The following is a 22,831-nucleotide window of genomic DNA, read 5'->3' as shown; positions in this document are numbered from 1 at the left end:
AGTTTTATAGAAGATGCACACAGTTATGGTCAGAAGATCCCAGAGGAGGAAGCGGGAGGGATTTATAAGCATTCTTCACCGATCCGTAACAGAGGTCCAACATTTTATCCCGTCTGGTAGGACAGGATACAATGTGCAGCTCAATAACTTCACAATCAGACCCTGTGGTATTTAGGCAGCAGAACAACTAAGAATAACAACTACAAATAATGTTTTTAGGTTTCTGTTGTACTGCAAGGTTCTGTACAGGAGAACCAAACCAAGAGCAAATATTACGTCTCATTTACACCTGAGCACGAAGAGCCATCAACATTTAGCAAATTGAATCATCTTTGTTTAGATGCAAGAAGAATCATATAGAAATGAAAAAGGAGAAATAGAAATCCAGAGCAAAGATATCCTCTAATTCAGCGTAGCACATGTGCAGCTGCTGCAATTCACGTAAGCATTCGGCTCGTCGCTGTTGCAGATTTTTCTCTCGCTGTTCTGGCTCACAGCGCTGCAAACACAAAAATAAATATCCCCAAAGCTGTGAAAGGGAGCTAATTAGTAAGAGTATTGTTACTCTCCGCAGGAGTAGTCCAGCAGTAGAAATCAGTCCAATAACAAGGTGTGTAACATCTAGCAGGGTGACAGAAAAACCCAGGGTAACTTCTAAGGACCTCAACGTCTCTCTCACATTGTGTTTTTTAAACATGCTTCCATTTGTCACTTCAGTCTTTACTCTGAAATACAGGAAGAGAAATCATGGCTGAAACAATTTCTCATGAAACCAGGGGTGTGGTCCAACAGTCAGTTTGGTGAGGAAGGTTCCTAACTGAGAGAAGTGACCCAGAAGTATCTGTGTAGCAGCCACAATGAATCCAGATCATGAGCTTTATTAACTGATCAAAGTCTCTTCTTTCATCTTCTGTATCATTCAGTTTGCATTGGTAATGCCTATTATTGTAAAGCTTTTTTAAGACGAGCAAAACTTTATTTCACTTTGGGTTAGCTGGGATAAGTGATGGATGGAGGGAATTTTACTTCAGCCACAGAAATCCTAAACAGGAAGGAGGAGCAGAGTTACAGTGGATCACTATCCAGCAGGGAAACAAGGTTTATTTCAATTTCTTGGCCATGAGTGAGATTTACTGAGTGGGCAAATTAGGGAGACGACACCATCAGATCCCGAGCCCTCCATGTGTTAATCAAGAGACGGCTGCTGTGCTACATCCATAAATAATGAATAAATTAGGAGCTAAAGCTGAAAGGACAGTTTATTTGTACCATCTTCACGTGAACACATTCAAGAACATCACAGATGAAGAAACATTAAAAACTTCCACACTACATAAAGCAAGAAAAATAGTTTTTCTTTCAGGTGGTTTCAGAAAAACAGAAACATCAAACATCTCCAAGACTCTCTTTGAAAGAACTAAAAACCTTTGTTCTCATGGTCCAATCATGAGTGAACTCCCCGATGAAGCCTTGTGTGCTAAAACATGTCAGAGTTTTAAAGGTTAAACATGAGTTTCCAAAACGTTTTGCTGGAGAACAATGAACTATTTGACTGAGTTTCAATCATTTACAGACGAGCAAAACCAGGACAGAGAAAAAAGGACAAAACTGACTCAGTAAAAAACAGAAAAGAAGATCCCATGTAGATCTGTATTATGTAGAAGTTCAGCCCAGCAACCAGTTCAGTTCAACACAAGTTTAAATGATTCTATCTGAACTCTGTGGAGCCTGATCTCAAGCTTTTTGAGTCTGACCAGAGGAAACCAGAGGATCTTTCTGTGTCTTCAGATTCACTGTGATCCAGTGATGGGAGTGATTTCAGCCCTGAGTGATCGCGCTGATGTTTGCACAGAGCAGACAATGAGGTGAATGTTTGGGCACATTGGTAACAGTGAAACAGTTTATTAGTAACGTGGGATCGTTTGTGTGCAGAGTATGAACTGAGATTCCTGAAGCTCTTGTCACACTGGTCACAGCTGTAGTTTCCTTCCATGTGTCCACGTTCATGAATGTTACGATTACTTGACTGTGAGAAGCTTCTCTCACAGTGTCTGCACTTGTGTGGTTTCTCTCCTGTGTGGACTCCTTTGTGTGTTTTAAGCTGACTTGCAGTGGTGAAGGATGACCCACACTGATCACAGAGGTGCTTTTTAACCCCACTGTGAATCAGTTCATGTTGTTTTAAGTGATCCGATGTGGTGAAGCTTCTCCCACATTCTTTGCAGTATTTCAGTTTGTCTCCAGTGTGTCTACGTTGATGTAGTTTTAGGGTCTTTTGCCGACTGAAAGTTTTTCCACAGAGGTCACAATGAAAGTCTTTCCCACCACCACAGTGATGACAGGGTTGAGAACTGGATCCATCTGTGTCGCTCTGCTTCTAAACAAAGACACAAAGACAGTGTAAGTCAGTCCTTCAACATTTGTATCCTGAACGTCGCCTGAAATAAAGAGCATCTCTGCAGACGTCCAACTACATTTGACTGTTTCAGTTAACACTAGAGATGGCACGATACCACTTTTTTATGTCCGATACCGATATCATAAATTTGGATATCTGCCGATACCGATATGAATCCGATATAGTGTTTTTTAATCAACAAAACTGTTTTTTTAAAATATCTTGCTGCATTTTGCAAGTCTGCAAGTTCATACTCAAGTTTAAAACAACAACTACACTAAAGCTATTCTGTTATACCTGTATACAAAAAAAAAATATTTCATAGTTCAGCAATACTGATCAATCTAATAAACTTAGACCTACACCATCCTCCCTATTCTCGTATTTTAAAGAGTACTTAGCGTAAATATTAAGCAACCTAACTAATAGGGTTCCAACTCCCAGCAACAACAAAAATAAATAAATAAAAAATAGGGAACCACCCCTCACGCGCCACCTCATGATGCTTAATCGACGTAATCAACCTTAATTTGATGCAGTGTAAAAAAAAAAAATGCACAGAAATCAATTATTTTTCAAGAAATATTAAATAGATTCAACATCTTTCTTCAACAAAATTGCAGACTGCACAGATGGTACCTTCCCAAAGTAAAAAGTACTATAGCTTACTAGGGTATATATATTAGACTTAATAGTCACTATATACAGTAATTGACTTCTATTCATTTTACATCAAATTAAAACTTTGGGTGTCAGATAATTATTTATTAAAAGCTCGACATTTTAAATGAGAATAAGAAAGAAAAGTATGTCTTTGTGCCCCCTTTTCCCAGTTAATGCCCTATCGGCCCCCCTGGCTAAACTTTGCTAGATCCGCCCCTGCACAGTTACCAGCGTCAGCTACATAGAAAAAGATCCTGGTGTAGAAAGTAATATTAAATAAATTCTAACAACAGCTTATCAAGCTTAAACGTGCTGCTGTTGTTCAGCCGCTGGTTTCCTCTTTCTGGTGCAAAGTGGACCAAAAATAAACAAGAGAGATGGACTCGCGACAGAAAAGCCGATCAGCTGATCATTTAAGCAGTTTCACGATTGAAGTAGCAGCCGGAGAGCGAGAGGCAGTCGCTCGTTAAGCTTAACGCAGGAATGCTTTACAAACATTCAGAGATGGACTTACACACTTGCTTTACTTCTCTCGGGGATAACTTTGTCAGAGATGAAATGCCAGGTTGCTAGCGAAGCTCCAAATGCTATCCAGACCACCGACAGGTCCCCGCATGCCACAGCCGCTCTATCACGTGATGCATACTGCTACGACGTGCTAACGTTCTGAGGCGAGTTACGGCGTGTTGCAAGTTTTGCGAGGTGCTTTCGTGATATTTAATGGATCGGATTACATTTTTTATTTTTCTCCGATATCCGATCCAGTAATTTAGGTCAGTATCGGACCGATACCGATACGTAATATCGGATCGGTCCATCTCTAGTTAACACACTCAGTTTACTGGGCTGCAATAACTACAATACTACCACCATAATACTACAGTAATACTAAAATCATAACTGAAAGGAAAATCTGAATAATCACTCAGAGCTGCTTTTCCATGCAGTAGAATTGCTAACATGCTAACACAGTTTAATGAGCAGAGTTGTTCCAAACAGTCAGGCTAAAATGACAAGATAACAATATAAATACATACCTCACAGTAGCTGCACTTGTAGAGTCTCTTTCTGGTGTGGATCTGTTGGTGTTGTCTCAGGTCATGTGGAGCTTTAAAAGTCTTCTCACACAGGTCACATTGATAAGGTCTCTCCTCAGTGTGGGTAAATATGTGTCGTTGTAACTGTGCGTCTGTTGTAAACTCTTTGCCACACTGTTCACAGCAGTACAGATCATGTCTGGTGTGAATGCGTAGGTGTATATTTCGGCTCCCTCTCCAGCTGAAAGTTTTTCCACAGATGTCACAGCTGTATGGCTTAATTCCAGAGTGGGTAACTAGATGACTCTGTAAGTGGCTACTGCGAGTAAAAGCTCTGCCACACTGATCACAGCTGTACGCTTTAACTCCACTGTGGATGAGTTGGTGTTTTTTAAGGGAACCCTTCAAGGAAAAAGACTTTCCACACAAGTCACAGCTGAACGGTCTCTCTCCAGTGTGGATGACCTGATGCTGTTTTAGTGAAGCCCTCACAGTAAAACCCTTCCCACACAAGTCACAGCTGAACGGTCTCTCTCCAGTGTGGATGACCTGATGCTGTTTTAGTGAAGCCCTCACAGTAAAACCCTTCCCACACAAGTCACAGCTGAACGGTCTCTCTCCAGTGTGGATGACCTGATGCCGTTTTAGTTTAGCCCTCACAGTAAAACCCTTCCCACACTCGTCACAGGTGTGTTTTTTCTCTCCCTTTCTTCTGTGAGGTTTGTCGGCCTCCTGAGAGCGCTGACTTCTGGCTCCATGTTGGTCCTGCAGTGACAGAGATACAAACAGAGGCAGTGAGTGAAATGCAGTCGTGGAACAAACTCAACCTTCAAACTCCATTAACACTAGTTTTAAACCTGAAGGTGGAGCGTGGCACCAAACACCTTAAAGGTCTCTTATCCCCACCTGCTGGTAGTTCTAACACATTACATCCAACCTGCTGTTAAAGATAATTCATGACTGTTCAAACACTAAAATCATGCCCATCCCTCCTGATTGTACGTACACACACACACACACACACACACACACACACACACACACACACACACACACACACACACACACACACACACACACCATTTTATAATTTAGATTATTTTGTTGGTTCCTATTACATATTTCTATAATTTGTATAGATTTATACAGAATTATTCAGTGATAATAAATCCTATGTTTGTTTATTCTAAAGGAACCCCGTTAGCTTCCACAACAGATGTTGCTCGTCTTCCGTCAAATACTCACATAAAATATTACACAATAAAGTGGATTCAAGATATCCACATAATTTCACTCTTACATCCACAGTGAGGTTTCACAATTGTTCAAATATAAGCAATCAATAATAATAATAATAATAATAATAATAATATCAATAACATTGAGGCACATTACACAAATTTCAAAAACAAATCGTGTCTTACAATATTTACAACAACTAAAAGCTCTGTAAATCGGCTTTTAAGTGTTCATTGAAGCTTTGAATAATTCTCTAATTTTTTAAGGCAACTTATTCCACTTAAAAGTTGCTCTAAATGTAACAGTTTTACAAAACGTTACTTTTAACTCGAGCATTTACTAAATTGCAGTTTGTTGAAAACTGTGTAATATGATGATGTATTTCATCTGGATACTGCAGCTGAGCAGAATAAATGTGGTGTGTTTAACAGAATTGCTTTCTTTAGAACTACAAGTAAGCCATAGAATATTTTAGCCTGTACAGGAAGCCAAGAAAGGTTATTATGCATTTTATCAATATTAGTATAGTATGAACATCTTCACACTAATCTGGACGCCTTATTCTGGACTAACTGAAGTCTGTTAAGATCTGTCTTATTAGCTGCTGACCAAATGATTGAACAATACTCCAGATGAGACATTACTAGTGCATTAATGACATCTTTCATAATGAAGAAGTGATACACAAAGAGCATTTCATAGCCATAGCTATGCCTTGTCGGCAGAGTTATGTGACATTAGTGATGTTTGTACTTTCAGCGTTAACTTGCTTTTAAAGCCTTTAAAATATACGCCGTTCAATAGTCGACCTTAATCTGACAGAGAATGTGATGATTTTGTGGATAATTAAAGTCAGTCATATATCCACAAACACAACAAGCTGAAAGTCAGTGATGCTGCTCGGTTTGCAGTCCTGAACATCACGGCACAAGCAGGATTCACTGCACTGTTAATGTTAGCTGTGTTATATTGCTGCCTCTGTTCGGTGGTGTCGAGCCAAACGCACTTTAACGTGTGTTTGAACGAGCTGACGGTTCACTCGTTAAGCTGAAAGAAAGATGCTTTAATCACAGCAGTCACACATGTGTCCACTGCACCATCTGGAACTCTTCTTGTTTACACTCGTAATAACACAAACACTAAATCCTGCTTCTCTGGTGCTGTTGTGTAGCAGTGTGTACACCTGAGACTGTCACCTGTCTGTCTGTCCTGCACTCTCTCTCTGTTTCTTTCTCTCTGATTGTGGAATAAAAGTATGAACATGTGTTTATAAGTTACACTTGTGTTTGAATCCTGCAGCTTATCACACATTTGATTTCCATGTGTGACGACTGCAAGTGTCCAGAGTGAGGACAGACTGAGGGAGCCACTGCTGCACATCATCTGTGAGGCTTTGCAGCCCTGATGATCCACCAGGACAAACTCAGCAGTGTGTGAGGAAGAGGAGGAGGAAGAGCCAGCAGCAGCTGACAGATGGAGAGAATAGACAGACTGTTCCCTGTTTGTGAAGGACTGCTAGGAAAGTTTAACATAACTGTCTGTGCTGAATCAGTCTTATTAGGTAATGTTCAAATAATGTGATCATCCCAGTGTTTTCAGTGTGGGAGAAAGTACTCAGGGCCTTCAAGTTACACACTATGAAAGGCAGCAATAAGTTTAATGTTCAGAAACCTAAAGTCTGTATCAGCAGCAGAATGGAGCTAAAAATAAATGTTGGTTTCAGTTCTATGAAGCTTTGAGTATTTTGGATCAGCAGCTTCTGTGTTTGTTGCATCATATTGCTGTAACTGTTTATATGCTTTATATATTCTGAGCTAAGTTGATCTATAGTGTTACATGATACACTCTAATAGAGGTACGAGAGAAGAACATTTTTGTACCTATAGGAACATTTTTTTAAATGTTCCCTTAAAAGTACATTACTGGTCTTTAAAAGTCCAGAAATGCCCCTTTAAAGGTTCAATTTGAAATAAAGTACAAATCTGTATTATAAAAACTTAAGCAGCAACTTCTCCAGGTTCCAATATTTATGCAATTCTCAAAGCTTTTGGCCACGACTGTATAACCTCTTCTGAAGTTTAGTGGATATTATACATGGTTATGCTCAGGATGTGTCGGCCAGTTTCCACTGGAAACGCCTTTTGGTTAAACTGTCAGCGAGGAATTTGCATTTGCACTGTTACATTTTTATATAACTTTAATGCACATAAACAACAGCTGCTTGTTTCAGTGAAAATACATTGATGGGTTTTTAATAAAGTTGTGCAGCTGTAAAGTATTTTATCTGGTGTCAATTCTATCGTCAGCTACATCGTTATGGCAAATGTTCAAATGTATATGGTGATAAATATCTTTGGTCATATGGTCCTGCTCTGTCTGTCACCTTCTGTGTTGAGCTCATTGTTTCCTCTGTAGTGGCTGAGCTGAGTCCAAGTAGCTGAAAATGTTCCTCTGCTGCTCCGTCAGACTCTCCTCCTCCTGCTGATCAGCTGGGACACAAAACAGATCTTTGTTAGGCTCCACACTGCACTGAAGAGTCAAAGTGTCTCATATGTTCATCTGACAAGTAAAAGAACACATTGTTGTTTCCCGAGGTGGGCAACTTGTTGGAAACAAACACAAAAGGTTTGAGCACTGATACCTGCCATTGCTGGCATTGAAAGATGCAACACCAGCAATGTGGATTGTCAAGACTCAAACCAATCATCAAGCAAAGACAACAGGGATCATTTGTTTCTGTTTATTTAGCATTCACAGCATTTGTAGTTGCCTTCTGTGCAGGGGAAGTCCACGCACACTGTGTGGTACTGCCATCCGCAGAAGGTGCATTCAACCTCTGTAAGAGAAACGAGGTTGTCTGAGACTGAAATGATATTCACTAAAGAAGTGGTGATTTGTAAAACTTCACATTTTGTTCCGGGACGTACTCTGCATGAAAACAAGCGCTCACTCTTCCTGCTCAACAAATGACAAGGGCGGAGCCTTATACCACGTGATACAGAAGCTGTGCCGTGTGATGCTAAAATTAGCAGGGAAACAACAACGGAGAGCACGTCAGGGATGACGAGAAAGTGACAGGAGAAAATCCGTCCCGGTCAACCACCCAAACATCAATAACGGGAACCTTATACAGCGCTTCCCTATACACGTCGAACTCCCGCAGGCACAAAGACATTACGGAGGCTATCACTTATCACCTGACCAAAGATATGGCTCCATCAACACTGTGCAAAACGAGGGATTTAGGAAAACGATCAACACCTTAGACAAACGCTACACAGTGCCGTCCCGCAACTATTTTTCTATTGTTGCACTACCTGCTCTGTACACGCAGCGTCGAGCAACGGTGGAGACGGAATTTCAAGCAGGACAACATTTTGCTGCAACAACAAAAGGTGAGACATTTGTTGTTTTATGTTTATTTATTGTTATGAGAGAATCATGATCTCAATTCTAAGCAAAAAATCGTGATTCTCATTTTATGCAAACTCGTGCAGCCCTAACATTAACACAAAACTATTGTTTCACCAGAGAAACACACATGAAGAGAGAGAGAGAGACAATAACAGCTACCAAACAGTCGTCATAATTCGTCACACAATGAGAAAAGGACAAATCAACAAGTAACAATGACTAATTAATATTAAAATCTGTAACATAATGTATTGTTTGGAGTTTAGTCTGATTGGTTCAGGATGACCTGCCATTATCCAATCACACGTCTGCTTACCTGCATCTTTTCTCTTTTTTCTAACCTGAGCACCTGATGGCTTTGAACTTTTGTTGTCCATCTTCCATTGGTTTGAATTTTGCGCTGCAGTACAAACACAAATCCCCCAACCCGAGGATCAGCACAATTAACCTAACAGACCTACACCTTAGTTCACAGATTCACTTTGTCTAAGGTTGATTTCTGGGATTTCACACAACCCAGGATTCAGATCGTGAATCCATGATGGGCTTGGATTTACATCATTATAAATGAAATGTGCTCTACTTGGAAGCAGCCGGCCCCGCCCCTTTTGACGGGTTGTGTGAGACTTTAAATCATCAAACTGTAAATTATAAATTTAAATTGTTATTGATCCTTTACCCCGAGTCCTAAAGTGTAGATTTATTTTCTTACTCTTCTTATATTTATTGTTTGTTTACTTGCACCGCTGTAACTGCAGCCTCGTCGTCTCGTCTCTCTATATGCTGGACTGTCTGTAGCGGAGATGACAATAAAGTTTACTTTGACTTCAGCAGCGCGCAGGCGCACCGAGGGCTCTCGCGCTCACTTTATAGAATTTAGAAAAAACATCGGTGCAGATTATAAGTCTGTATCATAATATCTGTTTGTTGTGTTGTTTTTATTTTGTTTTGCGAGTTGGTTATTAGATGCCGCTCCAGCCAGCCAGAGACTCCCCGCCGCCCCGCCCTCTCCTCCCTGTGCCGCCAGCAGCAGGCGCACCTCGCAAACGGAGGGTACGACCGATTATTTTATTTTTTTCTTGCCAATGCCCGTGATGCCCCCCCACCACGATGCATTCTATTGGTTTGCACACTTACACACACCCAGCTGTCGTTTCCTGTTTTGCTGGACTCTGGAGAGCCCCGCCTTTAACGCTCTTCTCTCACAGAGAGCAACAGAAAACTTGGAAAAACTCCAGATTGACTGAACTCAGTTCAAAGTTACCTTGACACCTTTAGATGTGAGAGGTAGTGATGGTGTGTCAGAAAGATCAACACGCTGCTTCAGAAGCACCGTGTCGAGGCTTGATTCGTTTGGCCAGAGTCACGTGATCAGTGACGTCTGAAGCTTCGTTTAGAACGTACCTTTTTTTAAATCGAACTTTATTGAAACACAATGAGTATACAACATACAAACAGATGAAGTTTACAAAAGAACAGAACATGAACATACAGAACCAGGAGTAAAAAAAATTATGATATGAATAGGCGAAAAAAATCAACATATTGTAACGTGCAGTGGAGATGAAGCCAGCCGCGGAGGTGTGCAGGTGGATAGCGAATGAGCAACAGCTTCTGACTTTCCAAAAAGTACTCATTTATTTACAATATCAAAAATAAAAGTGCTACCTCTACCACACATTATGTCCGGTAAATCAAGTCAATGTCCGGTAAATCAAAGGGGAATGGCTCAGAGTCAATGTCAGTGTCTGCAGGGGGGCCAGGGTGGGCCTGAGAGTCAGAGTTCAGACCCTCTGCGGTCTCTCTCTCAGCAGGCAATGAAACAGAATGTTCTTTGGAAGTGAGAGAGTCCCGGGTATGGAACGGTTGCATGTTCACAACATGATAAACACCTGCATCCACACCGGAGTCCACCCAAGTGAGCCTGTAATTAACATCACTGAGTCTCTGAGATACGCACAATGGTCCCTGAAACAGTGGTGCAAGTTTAGCAGTAAAGTTAGACTGAGCGTCTGACCTCACAAGGTCACCAACACGAAACGTGGCATGTCGATGTCTCAAGTCATAGTAATGTTTTTGTCTGTCATGGCTATAGTCCAAAGCTGCTTTGGCGTGGTCGTGAGCTTCCTGCAGGGAGGCTCTCAGAGTCTCAGGGTAAGGCACACCCGGTTCATCAACACCTGCTGTAGAAGGCTGAGTGATAAGGTCAAGCGGGGTGTCTAACTCACGACCATAAAGCATCATGGCAGGAGTCATACCTGTACTGTCATGGGGGGCGGTGCGCAGAGCAAAGCAAATCTGAGGGAGAAACTTGTCCCATGATGTGTGCTTATCACCTACATAAGCGCGGATTGCAGTTTTCAGAGTCCGGTTGACGCGTTCAGTAGCATTTGTCTGAGGGTGATATGACGTAGTGAGTCTGTGCACCGAGCCTAAGGCAGAAACAACATGTTCAAAAAGCTCACTCACAAAAGGAGACCCTCTGTCAGAAATGAGGTAAGTGGGTGTACCATGCCTAGCAAAAATGTCAGTGACGAATTTACCAGCTGCTACCTGAGATGTAGCTTCTTTGACAGCACTGGCTTCAACCCATTTAGTCAAATAGTCAACAAACACGATCAAATAAGCATTACCAGTGGGGGTGCGGGGAAGTGGCCCAACAAAATCCACACCCACATACTGCCAGGGTTTCTGGGGGACAATGGGAACCATAAGACCGGCTGCTTTTTTCTGACTTGGCTTGGTGAGTTGGCACACTGAGCATGAAATCACATAGCGTTTCACATCAGCTGCCATTTTGGGCCAGAAAAACCTAAAACGCAGTCTAGCCAATGTCTTAGAAACACCCAAGTGACCTGCTGTGGGGTGGTCATGGTAATAGTCCAGCAAGGTGCCTCTCATGGAAGTAGGGGCAAACAGTTTCAGCTCTTTCAAAGGGTGCAAAGCACATGTGGACTTGGGTTCTCTGTGATACAAAAGAGAGTCATACACAACATACTGTAACAAGGTGGCATTGTCCTAGCTGTTCAGAGAGTCTGCTTCAATGTCTCTGAGGAGTGGACCTGTGACATGATCATCTAACTGCAGCTGTCTGAATTGTGAACGGTCAGCCAGAATGTCGGGGGGCAGAGTACGAATGTCCAGGCTGCCCATAACAGCATGATCTGGTAAAAGATCAGTCGGCCTGTCACAGGTCAGAGGCAAAGGGTTGCGTGACAGTGCGTCGGGAACTTTGTTCTGTGCACCAGGTTTGTGCACTATTGTGAAATCAAAGTCCTGCAAACGAAGTGACCAGCGGGCGAGTCGGCCCGTTGGGTTTTGACGAGACATGAGCCACCTGAGACTGTTGTGGTCAGTGAAGATAGTAACATGAACACCTTCAACATATGGGCGGAAGTGTTCCAGAGCCCATATCACAGCGAGGCACTCCTTCTCTGAAGTGCAGTAGGGGAGTTCAGCTTTGTGAAGGGAGCGACTAGCAAAAGCCACAACGTACTCACGACCCATGTCATCCTTTTGCATCAACACTGCCCCAAGACCAATGTCACATGCATCGGCGTGAATGGAAAAGGGACGGTTGAAGTCTGGAAATGACAGGATCGGGGCTGATGTGACATGATCCTTCAAAGTGTCCATGGCCCTTCGACAGCTGTCGTCCCAGTGGAAAGCATTGTCCTTTCTGGTGATGGCGTGAAGAGGTTCGGCATGGCGGGCATAATTCTGAATGAAGCGTCGATAATAGCCAGTCAAGCCAAGGAACTGACGGACGTGTTTCACTGAGGTTGGGGTATCAAACTCCTTAACCGCCTTTACTTTGTCCGGATCGGGCTTAACACCTGATGATGTGATGCGGTACCCGAGAAAGGTGAATTCATCGAGGCAGAATTGGCACTTTTTGAGCTTCAATGACAAGCCAGCAGCCTGGAGTCTGCCCAGCACCTCCTCAAGATCCACTAAGTGCTGTTCAAAGGTAGGTGAGGCGATAACAATGTCATCCAGGTAGACTGCGCACGTTTTGTAAATGAGGCCAGCAAGCACAGAGTTCATGAGTCTCTGAAAAGTTGCAGGTACGTTGCAGAGCCCAAAGGGCAGCACCCGAAACTGGAAGAGACCACAGTGAGAGATGAAGGCAGTTTTAGGCTTCGAGTCCTCTGCTACAGCAACCTGCCAATAGCCTCGCGCTAAGTCCAATGTTGAGACAAACTTTCCTCTTGCCAGAAACTCCAAAGACTCATCTACACGAGGCAGGGGATAAGAGTCTTTTTGGGTAACTTGGTTGAGCCCTCGAAAGTCCACACAAAACCTTGGTTCCGTGGCCGCTCTATTTACAATGACTACAGGAGCTGCCCAAGGGCTTGTGGAAGGTTCAATGATGTTGTCCTTCAACATTTGTTGCACTTGTTCTTCAATCACACGTGTCTTAGCAGGTGACGTGCGATAGGGTGGGAGTTTGACAGGTGTTGCATTGCCAGTCTCTATGGCGTGCTCAGTGAGAGCCGTTCGACCAAGTTGACCATCAAACAAGGAGCTAAACTTGCTGAGCAGATTTAGTAAAGCATCCTTGTTGTTCTCTGAGAGACTTGCTTCAGACAGTTTGGCTGTTAAGTCTGAGCGAACCAAGTCCAAAGACATCAGTGTTCCAGGTGAATGTGAGTAATCATTTTGAAGGTCCTCTTCATTGTCTGCGAGTGGGCAGGGGATGTCCTCAATGTAGACTGTTCTAGTGGGAATGTGAATAGAAACAGAAGCTCTTGCCATAAAATCCATTCCCAGAATGAAAGGAGAGGACAAATCTGGTATTATGGCAAAACGCTGGTAAAAGTTCTTGTTCATGAATCCAATATTGAGCCAAATAACACCAACAGGGATACAGGGAGCATTATTGGCGAGGTTAACTGCAGGACCATTCCACTCACTTGTGTTTCTAGGGTAAGAGTCATTTACTTGAATGAGATCTGCTCGTACAGCCGAGAGGGAAGCACCCGTGTCGAGGGTAGCATCCACAGATGAAGCATTGAAGTTCACTTTCGTTCTTAGTGGGGTATTCCAGTGGACTTGTGAAAAATTGTCTTCCAAGTGTCCAAGACTGTGTCCACCCTGTAGTGAATCGGGCGTGTGAGGCTCCGTTAGTAACTGGGGGAAGGTTGGCCTCTGTGAAATGTCCTGTCCTCCCCCCCCCCCCCTGTAGTTTCCCGACTGCCTGTATTGTGGCTGGGATGTGGTGCTGCTTAATTCCACCTTTTCATGGCCAGGGTCAGAGGGGCCAGGTGCTGGCAATGGCTGGACTGGGCCATGCCTAGCGGTGTTCGAGGCTCGTTGTGGCAAATGAGGTTGGGTGTTACAGTTTGGGCAGGTGCGTGTAGTGAACCCTGGCTGAGAGCATTTGAAGCAGTAAGGTTCAGGCTTATAGTTGTCTTTGCTACATAAAGCAGGCTGTGGTCTTTGTGGTCCAAGCACTGAGTGAAGCTCATGAGCGCGTAGCAGCAGGTCCATTACAGAAGTGACATTAGCGCCATACAGGGCAACTCTGTATTTTTCGAGAGCATGTTTACTAATTAGGTCAATTCTGTCTTTTTCAGGTGATGGGCTCTTCAGTTTGTCAAACTCACTCAACATGTGGGCGACAAAGGTTGGGAGCGGCTCGTCCTGAGCCTGAACACGATCCAAAATTCCTCTCAGGATGCGTTCTTGGTTGTCGGAGGGCAGAAAAACTGTCTTAAACAGTTGACAGAATTGAGCCCATGATGTGATGTGGGAGCTCAGTGCCTTGAACCATTTCCCGGGCTCTTTTGCAAGAAAGTGTGGCAGTTCGTTTGGCAATTGCCCATCAGTTAGGTTCAATGAGGCTTTGTATGTGCCAACTGCATTTAACCAGTCCTCAGGTTGCACTTTTCCGTCCCCAGCATACACAGGAGGCTCCAGCTTTGCGTGATGTAAAGCTGCCGCAATCACTCTGGAAGTGCTGCTGAGTTCAAGTGAGTGAGATGGGAGGAAAGGATTTGTAGGTTGAAATGGGTTGCTGGGCAGGAACGGATTGGTACTGTTGGTGGGTTCAGTTTTGTCCATCACATGAACATGAGGTGTCGATGTGGCCATTGGGAAAACAGGAGACTGTGGGACTGCAGGAGGGGGAGAGTTCCCCGTTGTGAGTTGGTCCCACTGCCTTAGTAAACTGCTGTATGTTCAGTGAGTCACGTGAACAATCACTAAGCTTATTCACCTCAGTTCTTAACTCCACCACTTGTTGGCTAAGGCTAGGAGTCACATTTTCAACTATCTGGCACATAGGTAACGAGGTAAGTTCCATGTCTGAGTCAGAGTCGTCTGGGCAGTGTGCCATTGCGATTTCAAAAAAATTAAGCCGCTCCAGGGCACAGCGCAGTTATTGATATAGCAGTAAAAGAGTCAGTTAGGTCAGACTAGAAAGACAAAACTGCAAAAATGCGTTCAAGATTAAATTTAGAAAAACCACATAAAATTTCGCCCAACAACTGAAATTAGACTGGAGTGATCAGAACCATGTTATTACAATAGCATGTCTGCAACACTAGAGCTCAATGCAAGATTAGTTTTAAGTCGTTTTGTTATACTGAGCCAAAGACCAGCACCAACGGTTGTAGTCGGCCAAGCTATCACTTACATGTGCTACAGTCAGTCTCAGCAGAGGGAAAGGGGAATGAAAAGCCAGCAGAAATGTTCATGTCCAGGCTCTCCACAGAAAAATTAATCCTTAGAAGACGAAACCAACAACAAATAACAAATCCACGGAGTCCATTCGCGTCGCGGAGTCAGCTTCTCTCTTTTTCTTTCTCCCAAGCGGAGCAGCGGCACACCACGGTATCCAGAAATTAGTCAGGTCCCACCTGAGCTGAGGCTGCGGCCATGGCTGGAGAAAACGTCCGAGCGTCCGCAAAACTGGGGGGATTTCCGAGACAGTTCACGTGCTAGAAGAGAAGAATCCTCGGCGGGATGCAAAAATCGTCTGAAGTCCAAGGGGAAAAAGTTCGGGCGCCAGTTGTAACGTGCAGTGGAGATGAAGCCAGGGGTGTGCAGGTGGGTAGCGAATGAGCAACAGCTTCTGACTTTCCAAAAAGTACTCATTTATTTACAATATCAAAAATAAAAGTGCTACCTCTACCACACATTACTAAAGAGCACACTAGTCCGCGTACACACGGGAGCATCCATTACAGGAGGAGTGCGAAGAAGAACAAAAAGGGGGTGACACCAGTCGTGAGACAGGAGGCGCCGCCATGTGGTGATACACTGCATTACAATAGCAACTGTTACAATATAAATATTGTTCTGAGAGGCTTTTTGTTGGTTGAGTCTGAAATTGATTGTATGTACAATTCATATCCTTATAAAACGGCAGAAATATGGTGTTTTATTAATAAACTTACATTTATGGATATAAAATAGCTAAAAGTATTAACATGCCTCAGAGAAATCACTAATAACACTAAGGGCTGGACGGATTTGATTTGCATTTTTCAAGAAGAGTGTGGTGTCATCAGCTAGCTGGCTGATGATGAGCTCCTTATCAGCTGTGCTGATTCCTTGTATAACAGGTCAAATCTCGGGGTGGAGTCTTAATCATTTTAATTGAGCTATTGCCATTCGTGTACAAGGTTTTGATAGCTTTACAGAAAAATGCCAAATTTTTCCAAAGAGTGGAAAATAAATTGATGTTCAATTGTATCAAAAGCCTTTTAAAAATCCAGGAAGAGAATGAAGCTATAGTCAGATACCAAATCAGAGTAATCAAGTAGATCTAAAACCAGTCTCATGTTCTTAGAAAGGTGTCTGTTTCTCATAAAGCCTGATTGTGTCTCATCGATAATTGTGTCCAAGAACTCTTTCATTCTGTTAGCAAGTACTAAAGCCTTAATCTCATAGTCATCATTGAGCAGACAGATGGGTCTCCAATTATCAATAAGAAGTAAGTCTTTGTTTGGCTTTGGAATAAGTGTTATGAGACCCTGAGCAAGAGTAGGAGGGAGGATGTTATTCTCTACACTTCCTATGAAAAGCTGCAGTAAGAACGGAGCCAGGAGATTAGAAAATGATTCATAAAACTCTGCAGTTAAACCATCTGTGCCGGGAGATTTGTTGGCCTTAAGTGCAGAAATAGGATTACAAACGTCCTCCACAGTCAGAGGGCTGTCACAGTGACTTCTATCTTCCACAACAATAGTTTTTAGGTTTTTAATATTATTGAGAAACAGCGTTGAGACATATATATATATATATATATATTAGGGGTGCAACGATACACAAAATTACGGTTCGGTTCGGTTCGATACTTTGGTGTCACGGTTCGATATTTTTTCGATACAAAAAAAATGTTCATGCCTTTTTAATTTGTCATTTATTAAAATTATAAATATATATTTTAACACAAAAGTACAGTTTTTAAATTTAACCCTAACCCTTGTGCGTGTTGTTTTTTAGCTCGTCATATTGCAGCCACAGAAATTCTTTTGTCCATGAAACCATAAAGCTGCACTTTCTTTTTGCCTTATAGTCTGATTTGTCATAACTTCTCCGTTTTGTGGTAAGCTTTTCTTTGGCTGTCACTTCTTCACCCTGACCTGTCTTATTTGGCTCAGCAGAACTAAAATATATATCTGTCTGTGAAGGTTCTCAATCATCCAGGTCATCGTAGTGAAATATATATCCTGCGCGATCAACCTCTCACATGTTTAAGCTGCGGGAGATTTCACTTGTCATGTTTGCATAGTAAGCTAACAATTAATAAGACGATGTCAGAGGAATTGGTGCACAAATTATCATCACTCACAGATCAGTGCTGTCGCTCTCTATACACAGTTCGCGCGATTGCAAAGTGAAAGCAAAAAAACAAGCGCAAATTCAAACACGATTTCAATATGTCACATATTGACAGTGGCTCACCCAATGACATAATTACCCAGCTACATTTCTGAAAGAATGCAAAAGCATTGACATATATTTTTCCTTCCTACAATAGCCCGACATGCAGGGCAGAGATAGCCCCGGGACATCGGGCTAGCGATATTGCGAGCCCTGTATCTGATTGAGGAATCACTCATCTTTGGAAAAGAGAGTTTATTACAGAGAAATGTCTCTTTCCAAAATAAAAGCTATACTATCCGCTTCTTCTGGGCTATATTCTCAGCAGCATATTAAACATATCAGGTCTCCATAAGGAGAATCCTGTGCTAACAGCTGTCTAAATGACTCGGCTAAAGTTTGTAGCATGCATGCTTGTTGTTTTTGTCTTTGCACTAGGATGATGTCGGTGTAAATGTGCAGTCATATTCGTTGTGTTCCCACTAGTGCTTTCAGGTTAATCTCGTTGAAATAACCTTAACGCCACAACACGGCAAATCTCCGTTAACGAGCTACCCTATACAGAGGGGCTAGACGGCCAACACGTTAACGAGCTAACTGCGCTAACACACTAGCTCCCACCCATGTAATTGAGCATTGCATGGCACATCCAACATACTGTTTTACTTTAGTCCATGACTCGCTTACCTTCAGGGTCATACGTCACATGAAAACCAAAATAATTCCAAACGCCAGATCTGAATGAGGGTGGGGAGGTCCACTTCTGTCTCGCTAGCTTGCCCTGCGCTCTTCCTTCTGACCATGCTGTCTGTGTTGAGTGCTCAGTGAATCTGCGTTCGACTACTCCGCCTAGGCTGCACTCTCGAGCCTAGGCGGAGTAGTCAAATGCAGATTCACTGAGCGCTCAACACAGACAGCATCGTCAGAAGTAAAGTTGATAAAATAAATTACAAATTTTGTATTGTTCTTTTTTTTCCCTCCCCTTTGGTTTTCTTTCTTTCTCTCCCCCTCTTTCTTTCATTCTTTCCCCCTGTCCTATCCCACAGTCATGTCTGTCCCGTTTGCAACTGAAAATAAAATAAATTCATAATTATAATAAAGGTCAATCAAATGGACCAATATGATGATCCACTTAAAATAAATCCTCTTGGCATCTTTCTTGGCCTCAAGACAACAATTCTGATGGCTATAGATCCAAACGGGACACAAAAAAAAAAAAAAAAAAAAAAAAAAAAAATTGAAAAAAATTGTATTGTTCGATACATATGCGTACCGAACCGAAAGCACTGTATCGAACGGTTCAATATCGATACGAATATCGTTGCACCCCTAATAAATATATATATATATATATATATATATATATATATATATATATATATATATATATATATATATATTCTACTTTTCTAAATGATTGACTATTTCAATGGAGAACCTAAATGACACGGACCCGTGTTTGTTATTACATGTCTTTATTTTGAATGTGACAAGTCTATCATTGCCTGTTATTCATAGGTATTAACAGAGTTTTTGGCCTTTTTTTCCTCTATAAAAGCTAATTGACTCTTTACAGTGGCCTGCTATGGTTAATAATAACATGTTCAGTCATGAGTGAAATCAAAGCTTTTCTTCACTTTAGCATTTAACATTCCCAACAATATAATGTGATACCTTAATTAAAACACAGCTAATAAAACACAATTTTCTTAATGCAAACATCAGTGACTCAACATTAGCAACCAAAGGGTTCAGTCTGCAGCTCACACTCATGTGAAGCTACAGCCTCCCCCTTTAGTCTCTGTCATCCTTCTGCTCCTGCACAAACAAAGCAAGACAAAACCTCCACCCTTCTTCTACAGGCTGGGTGAATTGTTGTGGACATTCACTAATCCTAAAGTCGGCACCGTTTTTGTCTCAGTATCAAGTCAGTTAAACTTTTAGTCGTCAGTCCATCACAGTCCAGTCACATGCATACATCCACACACATTCATACCAGATATTGCTGATAATGGAGTCTCACGCGCAGCCTATTCGAGCCTCCATCACCAGCAAGATGACGTCATCATTTTAAAGGAAAACAGCTCCTTGTTTTTGGACTGGATTGACTCGCTGCAATCCTTTTAGGCTCAGGACTTCTCATGTGATCAATGTCACATATAAGTGAATTTCTCCCAAGCCCATTATAATCATGGAGAAAAACACTTTGCCACTGTTTCCAGTAAGAATATTTTATAGCGCTTTAAAGTTCAACCTCTCAGGTCTGGATTAAAGAGCTGATTTGTTAAATCGGGAACTCACAAAATACCAAAATATCACCACCGGTGGATCACACCTCTCAGATGTTCTTATCTCAGTGCACTGTAACAAAAGCACAAACAAACGCAACCAATAAAATACTAATAAAGTAACAAATACTGGGGCCCATTGCAAACATGTCCAAGCATAAAACCATCTTTCTCTCTCTTAGAGAAAGAAAACAATCCAAACCTCACTGATAAAATCAACCTAGTGTCAAGCAAAACCCAAAAATCAACCAAAACTTCACCAGAAAGTTTTCCTCCCTCCCGGGACAATATTGTGCAGGAATACAGGCACCGTAACTCCTTTTGCACTGACAAAAACATGTTGGATTTACTTGATTCAATAGTGGACACTGGTTGCACACAAAGGTTTTGCTTTGGCAGAAACTTAAACAACTGAGTTAAATCAACACAACCTTTTCATATTCAGTAAAGCTGCATGTTGTGTTCATAAAACACGATTGAAACATGTTCAGATGGAGTAAGTTGAGCTCCTGGAACATTTTAATCCTTCAATTGAAATTGAATGGGTCTACAACAACTACCATCCTCCTATCTCTATCCTGGTTGCAGCAGGGCTGGGAAATAACCCTGAAGTGATAGGTTACCAGGCAGGGTACACCCTGGACAGCTCACCAGTCTATCAGATAGAAACACACAGCCGTTTACATTCATGGATAATTTAGCCCAGGACCTTCTTACTGTGGAGCAACAGCACTAACCAGCATGCCAACAATGGAGGAAATACAGGAAAGCTATGATTTCCTGTATTTGAGGCAGAATTATTTTGTTCTTGCCCTTGACAGGTTAATCCACAATAAATAGCAACAGCATGCATGTGGTGTGTGTGTCGTTGTCTGCCTCTTATAACTCCAGTGATTTTCCTGTAGTTTGAAATCTTATGCGGTGTTGACACAATAATTTGTTGTAAACCAGGAAATTCCCAACTGTGGTAGAAAGCACAGCTTAGCCTTAGCAAATGTTCAAAGAAAAGTCGTCACTTCCTGATTTCTGCTTCACTGATAAATATTGTCACACTGGGGTTTTTGCAAATGATATCAGTGAGCACTGTGTGGCAGCTGGAGTCAGACAACTGAAGCTCCCACAATCAAGACCACAAACAGCTTTCAAAGGAGATTTGAAGCTTTTCTGGCAGCAAGCTTCATGATTTATGGGACTGGAACTGGAACAGAAACTACCTGATCACCAATGGTGAGCTGGCATGGAATTATTTTTATGACATTTTATCAAAGTTATAAATAAGCATGCCCATTAACACATAGTGAGTGAGCATGTTGTCTTCCCACGCAGTGAACAGCGGATGCTAATGTTTTTGTCACTTTTTACAGAGTCAAACTCAAAGTAAGGTCAGTGCTTCCACGCTTTAAACGCTGCACGCTCACACTCTCTCCACACTCGATAGATTATCCATTGTTCATCTGCACACAGCTGCGGTTTTAGTAACGCAGTAACGCAGCGTGCTTACGGGAAAGTAACAGTAATCTAATTACCTTTTTTGCAATAGTAATCCCTCACTTTACTCGTTTCTTGAAAAAAGTAATCGGATTACTGCCCATCTCTGGTTGGAGCTGTGCACTTGTGGGTTCAACCTTGTGTACACGTTTATCTTTGCTGTGTGTACTTGTACCTCTGAGTGGAAGCTGAACTCTTGAGGTCGAGTATCGAAGCATCAGCTGTGACGTTAAAGTCCAAACAGCTCGTTCATTTGACGTGCAAATGAACGAAGGTAACGCCGTTTTCATGTGGATGTGTCACTGAGACACTTTCCACATCCACAGCTCACAAAATGGGAAAACTATAGAAGTATAACAATGAAGAAGTTACTATGTTACGGGTCCCAAGGATGAAGACCTCGATGACAAATATGTTACCTGTAAAAGCAGGTGAAGAGCAGAGTAAGGAAGACACGATGCGTCTCTGCTTTCCTCCAGAACGTGTCTGAGTCTGATTTATTTCACACAAATAAATGCTATAAAACACTAAACATGAGCTTTCAATATACTGTTCAGCTGGTTCCTCATTCACATCAATTACATTTACTTATTTCACAACATCAGTGAAATATACTCTTTTTAACTGGTTCAGTTTCTCAAGTTCACACTTCTTTCCATAACAGCTACATCCTTTTATCATATCAATAAACACATCACATTGTCTTCTGCAGTGTCTTACTGGCTAAACAGTTCTATTCAATAACAGCATTGGTAAATACATTACATTTGTTCCCTCCAGTAATTTACTGGCAAAATCACTATTTAGTGCATCATGAAACACAGCTTGTTTAATCAACCCATGAATGCCTCTGTTAGCTACACAGAGTTGCTCAGAGTGCTTGTGTTACACTAGCTAATCTACTCAGTCACTTTAACAGAACTATTAACATTCACATCTCACAGAACTGATTTGATTGGAGCATTACAACACGTTTGCACAGAGCATAGGAGCGCACTGACTCTGCTTCACGAGCGCTCCACCTAACGAGCGGGCTCGCGGTGCGGTCGCGCGGGACACTCCTCTGGTTTTCTCCCGTGTTTACATATAAATAACTTTGGCGGACCGCCTTAACTCTCCCATTCACATTAACGTGGGTAACCATGGTGACAATAAACAACATTTTCGGTGCGAGCACCGTGTACCGACCTGTAAAAGCAGGTGAAGAGCAGAGTAAGGAAGACACGATGCGTCTCTGCTTTCCTCCAGAACGTGTCTGAGGAAGCAGCGGAAGGTGGGCTCCACTTACTGCACCCCGAAACCCCGGAGCAAGCACCAAAGTTCCGCCCTCACTGCTTTCTAACATAAAATGAATCCCTGTTACATGGATTTTCTATCCTCTTAAAGAAACTGAAAATAAATACATATAGCAATGAAAAATGTCCCGTTACATGAGTGTTTTACACAAAATAATATTCATGTGGTCATTC

At 42.2% G+C, this 22,831-nt stretch overlaps 2 protein-coding genes across 2 annotated transcripts in view; one reads left to right on the top strand and one right to left on the bottom strand.

The window, feature by feature from the left end:
* LOC308398096 (phospholipase D1-like) overlaps positions 1-22,831 on the top strand; it is a 178,927-nt gene that overhangs the window by 134,923 nt on the left and 21,173 nt on the right. The window lies entirely within an intron of this gene.
* LOC308398224 (uncharacterized protein) lies at positions 1,006-21,853 on the bottom strand. Its single transcript, XM_080884743.1, has 4 exons — positions 21,782-21,853; positions 7,721-7,826; positions 4,099-4,863; positions 1,006-2,377 (listed from the first exon to the last, which is right to left on the bottom strand). Exons 2-4 carry the CDS (start codon positions 7,736-7,738, stop codon positions 1,709-1,711), a joined length of 1,452 nt encoding a protein of 483 aa, XP_080740869.1. The 5' UTR covers positions 7,739-7,826; positions 21,782-21,853; the 3' UTR covers positions 1,006-1,708.

The sequence above is a fragment of the Rhamphochromis sp. 'chilingali' genome, assembly GCF_963969265.1.
Source record: "Rhamphochromis sp. 'chilingali' genome assembly, chromosome: 1".
Classification (NCBI taxonomy): domain Eukaryota; kingdom Metazoa; phylum Chordata; class Actinopteri; order Cichliformes; family Cichlidae; genus Rhamphochromis; species Rhamphochromis sp. 'chilingali'.
Note: the sequence above shows the minus strand (reverse complement) of the source record. Positions and strands in the feature narration are given on the sequence as shown.